Below are 5,093 nucleotides of genomic sequence, written 5' to 3' on the forward strand. Positions count from 1 at the left end.
CGAGATGTTTTTGCTTCTCTTTTTGTGGTGGCAACAGCATTTCATGGCCTATTTATATTCCTGATGCATTGCTTACGTTCAAAGGATGCTCAACATGTATGGAAGAAATGGTTTGTTGGAGTGACTGGAAGAGAACTTAGTGATTTGACTACATCTACTTTCAGTCGTGGAACTAAGCGCAAACTGAAACGTGTCATTGAGTCTCGTGCCAGAAAGATATCTAACAGTAATTACAGCAGTAGTTACTCAGCACCAATATCAGAGAAAAAGGGCAGCATTAGCATTAAAGAATATGATGCGAAAACATTTAAAAACGAGGACGACATACAAAAGGGTGATCTTATAAAAGAAGAGGATGAAACTCATGAAAGCAATGTAATTGAAGAAAATAAAAAGGAAGACATGGCTCATGAAGATGATACTACTATTACAGTTAAAGTGGAAGTGACTGTCAGTAACACTGACCCTGAGGCTACTGAAGCTGATCCTGTTGTGAGCGAAACAACATTCACTAAACCTGACGACAATAAAACAGAAGCTCCTGAAGCTACTGAGCTATGTTTAAAAGATGAACAGAAAGTCATACAGCAGGAAAATGAAGATAATACAGTTGAGCCTGAAGCAGGTACTGCTGCCATCAATGTTGCTGTTACTGTGAGTGAGAAGAAATTCACTGCTTCATTTCCTGAAGATGATGATGATAAATATGAGAAAGAGAGGCTCCGCCAAGAAGAAGAAAGAGCTTACAATGCTTATCATAAAAAAGAATAACTAAACATGTAGTACATGCAAACAAGAATTTGTAGATTAAAGAAACTTCATAGTAGATATTAGAGAACTTTATTTTTAGTATGTCAATGATTAATTGTAGTTTCATAAAACTCTACATTTCTTCTTTACATTAAGTATCTTTGCTGTATACAAAAGGTTAAATCCCATTAGATTTACCAAAATGCTGTATTGGTCTTTAGTGTTTTATTAGCATCATAATTCTATATGAATCAATCAACACAAAGCCCTCATATATATCTTAATATAAGTAAATCTGGTTATAAATCTAATCTAAATTGATGAATATATAAATTTGTTTATTTTTATGACATATTAATAACCTTATGAACATTCGACCAAATATACCTTAATAATGAGTTAATATTCATTTCATTTAGCATCATATCTATCTTACCAATGCACCTAAAATATTACTTTTTAAAATTTTCACAACACCAGTTATTTGATCTGCATAAATTTGTTGTTCACACCTTGAGGTGTAAGAAAAGGCAAATTTTATTATCATTATTTTTGCCTAATCTCATGTATCTTTGGGCTCACATGTATTATTAAATTTTTGTGCTAATAATGCTTCTAGATTTATGATTTTCTTGATTTTCTTAATACATGTATATGTGTATCATTATGTACATCTGTTGCACATCTATTGCAAGAATCTATTACTTGTAATGTTTCAGTAAACCCACATAATACTGCCTTGGTCTAATTATACACAAATGCTATACCGTAGGGTGCCTTTTTTCGAGGGCTATAAATTTTGTGGATTTCGCAATTTTTAAAAAGATTCGCGAAAATTACTTTCGCGAAAATCAAATTAATACGGTACAAGATGGCAGACGGCATAAATTCGCGAAAATTAAATCCGCGAAATAAAAATCCACGAAATTTATAGCCCTCGAAAAAAAGGCGCCCTACAGTATGTACATAAAAACTTCTTAAATCTAGTGGCTAACAAAGAGTATTTTAAATGCCTCATGCCTTAAAGAAAGGCTAATTATGTGTTTTTCAAACTTCATACAACAAAAGTATTGTAAAAATTTAAGCTAAGCTACTCTAATAAAAATGCTTTTGATCATCATTGCCATTGCATCTGTTGTTTGATCTTACTTTGCAGGAACAAACAACAGATTCAATGGCAATGATGACTAAAGCATTTTTATTTAGAGTAGCTTAGCTCCTCACACAGACCACAGCTGAAACATAAACATTATAACCAGATGTTCTAATAGCTGCATTAATAAAAAGTTATCATTCAAAATTATTGTTTGTACAAAGTAAGTGATTATAGTTGTCTTTAGACCATATGTGCACTGTTAATTATTGTTGTCCTGCAAAAGACATAGTTCTACTATCGCAACAGACTGAGATCACAGTTGAGCCTGAAGCAGGTACTACTGCCACCAATGTTGCTGTTACTGTGAGTGAGAAGAAATTCACTGCATCAATGATTTCCTGAAGATGATGACAATAAATACGAGAAAGAGAGGCTCTGCCAAAAAGAAGAAAGAGCTTACAATGCTTATCATAAAAAAGAATAACTATACATGTAGTACATGCAAAACAAGAGTTTATAGAGAAAATTCATAGTAGATACTAGAAGAACTTTATTTCAATGATTCATTCTAGTTTCTAAAGCCTCTACATGTAGCTCCATTAAAATTAACTTGCATGCAATAGCAATAATACATTTTTAATGTAATAACAACCACCTACTCACATAATTAAACCACCCACTTACTTCATTTTAATTAATACTGCAATGCTAAGCATGCATTGTACACACATGCCATGCCAACTAGTCTAGTGTGACAGATTTAATTAGGACAATTTCTACAACACCCCATTCGAGAGCAAAGACATGACAGCTAGGTCAACGCTGCTTTTTGAACTGCTGAGTTTGGCAACAGCTCTTTCTTTTTCAAGTAATTATGTATCTAGGCTATATATTTTAATATTAACATTTTCTTTAGCTGCTGCACAACTTTCATTTATTAATGCAACTGATTACAATATACTGAAGGATATAGATGATGGTTGTGTTGAGGTGGAACTACCAGGACCACTTCAATTTGGTGGCTCCAACTTTACCAGGGCCTTTGTAAGTGTAAATAACTCAATAAAACTTTACATTAATTTCAATAGCTTAGCAGCAATGGCCTAGTCAGTTTTGGTAAAGAATTTTCTTCATATTATCCAGTACTTTTCCCTCTACGCATTAAAATAGCCATTCTGGCTCCATATTGGGATGATATAATATTGTCAGAGAAGAGAGAGCTCCGTTTTAAAATATTTAGTAAAACTTCTAGTATCACAATTGAGGTCAATAACTTCCTCACATTGCATACTGGGAAGAATTTTGCAGCTGATTGGATACTGTGGTCTTATTGGTGTCATGTATGCCCCTATCCTAACAAGGATTGCGCATTACATAAGGTGGAGATATTGCCATAATGAACAAATGTATTATTTACTGTATTTTAGTCAAATTCTTTCCAGCTTGTTGTAGCTGTACAAGGCAGTAAAACCTACTCTATTTTTATATACCAGTGTGATCTCATAAAGTGGACACTTCATAAGGCAGTTGTTGGTTTCAATTTCAATAATGGTTTTTATCAAAACCATGAACTGTCAAAAAGTAGAGATGTTGTCAATATCGACTGTCCTGATGGCTCTCCCAGTCATTTTGCAATTGTTGTTTACAAGATTGACAATGGTGAGAAAATTAACAGAGAAATAGTTTAAGTGATAGAAAAATGTATGCAATTTACTCCCTCATATAATTCAACATTAGTCCTCAAAATCACTGTTAATATCCTATAATTAAAATTTATTTTCTTTACTGTAGTGTGTAATGCAAATACTCCAACCACTAATTATGGTACATTTCATTGGCCAACAACATTACCTGGCAATACAGTTGCTTTACCATGTCCTAATGGTCCTAATGGAGCTATTGCCACTAGAAAATGCTCAGAAAATAGCATATGGGAGTCACCAGATTTGTCATCATGTTTCACAAATACTGGAAAAATACAAGTATTTTGTACCATACACATTACTCATATTATTACTGGTAATCTCAATAGAGTCTTACTATAAATAACACAAATATTATGCCAGTACTGCACAATATAGCTGTTACTGTAAATGCTATAACTAACACTAGTGATCAGAACAATGGAAACATTGAAGCAATATCCAATATATTCAATCAAACAGCAACAATACTGTCAAATACTACAAAGTTATCATTACAAGAGGTAACTACGGTAAGAATGCAAAACTTGACTAAGCATATATATATACCTAATTACATCATCTACATTAAAGATTGCAGAGAATACTATAGAAATATTACAAGATATACAGGAGTGGCCAATGAATGTAGTAGCAACACAATCCAATAAGTAATTAATAAATTGTGATTTTCTCACTAGTTCTATAATTGTTAAATTAATTATTTTGCTATAAAATGGTATTATAAATAGCATTGTCAAGTCATTTGAAACAATTACAGATGCTCTATTGAATCAAGGTAATGTTACTGATGTAACACTTCTAGAGCAAAGCATTGCTTTTAGTGGAAAACAAGTAAGTAGTATTCCTAAACTGCTTTTAAAACATAATTATTATACAGGTAATGAAATCACTGTACAATGGGATCACATTCACTGCATCTTCTATCAGTGAGATTATGAATGCAAACATTGCTTTGAAGCATTGTCTTTTTTTCAATAACTATGCAACTATCATGTTTCCACAGGCAATGCACTCACAATAGAGACTGTAGATAATGAAAACAATACAAGTTTTACAAATGATGGAGAACTGGCAACAATTAAACTGCCAGAAAGTATCCTCAACATTATAAATGACGAGGATGACAACATCAACTTTGCATTTACAATATATAATCAATCAATTTTGTTTCCTGTTCAAGGATCAGTTCAAAATACAGTAGTGGAGTCACCAGTTATTGGTGCAAGAATCAGTGGAGTGGCTGATGGTACACAACTATCTGATCCAGTATTTATAAGGCTTACTCTGAAAGGAACTCCAGTAAGTCAGCTTAATAATTTTAATGATAATTATTTATGATTATTAATAAGAATGCAACTAATCACCAGTGCGTATATTGGAACTTTACAGCTGCAGGTAAAACTAATTTTGCCAGAAATTTGTAATACAATAATTACATAAGCAGATGGCAGAGGCAATTGGTCTACTGATGGTTGCATTACAATAGTCAGCAATACTAGTTCAGTTACTTGTCATTGTGATCATCTGACTAACTTTGCTTG

The 5,093-nt window shown here is 32.8% G+C and overlaps 1 protein-coding gene across 1 annotated transcript in view; it reads left to right on the forward strand.

Annotated features, from left to right (window-relative positions):
* The first annotated feature begins 2,632 nt into the window (after window positions 1-2,632).
* Window positions 2,633-5,093, forward strand: part of LOC109587219 (adhesion G-protein coupled receptor G4-like) — a 3,135-nt gene continuing 674 nt past the window's right edge. The window contains exons 1-12 of the mRNA XM_020003453.1: window positions 2,633-2,714; window positions 2,763-2,890; window positions 2,935-3,225; window positions 3,274-3,505; window positions 3,638-3,828; window positions 3,879-4,061; window positions 4,123-4,199; window positions 4,281-4,383; window positions 4,430-4,478; window positions 4,556-4,851; window positions 4,902-4,947; window positions 4,997-5,088. Of these exons, the coding sequence (XP_019859012.1) occupies window positions 2,651-2,714; window positions 2,763-2,890; window positions 2,935-3,225; window positions 3,274-3,505; window positions 3,638-3,828; window positions 3,879-4,061; window positions 4,123-4,199; window positions 4,281-4,383; window positions 4,430-4,478; window positions 4,556-4,851; window positions 4,902-4,947; window positions 4,997-5,088 (1,752 nt within the window). The 5' untranslated portion in view covers window positions 2,633-2,650. The remainder of the gene's footprint in view (window positions 2,715-2,762; window positions 2,891-2,934; window positions 3,226-3,273; window positions 3,506-3,637; window positions 3,829-3,878; window positions 4,062-4,122; window positions 4,200-4,280; window positions 4,384-4,429; window positions 4,479-4,555; window positions 4,852-4,901; window positions 4,948-4,996; window positions 5,089-5,093) is intronic.

This window comes from Amphimedon queenslandica, unplaced genomic scaffold, assembly GCF_000090795.2.
Source record: "Amphimedon queenslandica unplaced genomic scaffold, v1.1 AMPQUscaffold_12649, whole genome shotgun sequence".
Classification (NCBI taxonomy): Eukaryota; Metazoa; Porifera; class Demospongiae; order Haplosclerida; family Niphatidae; genus Amphimedon; species Amphimedon queenslandica.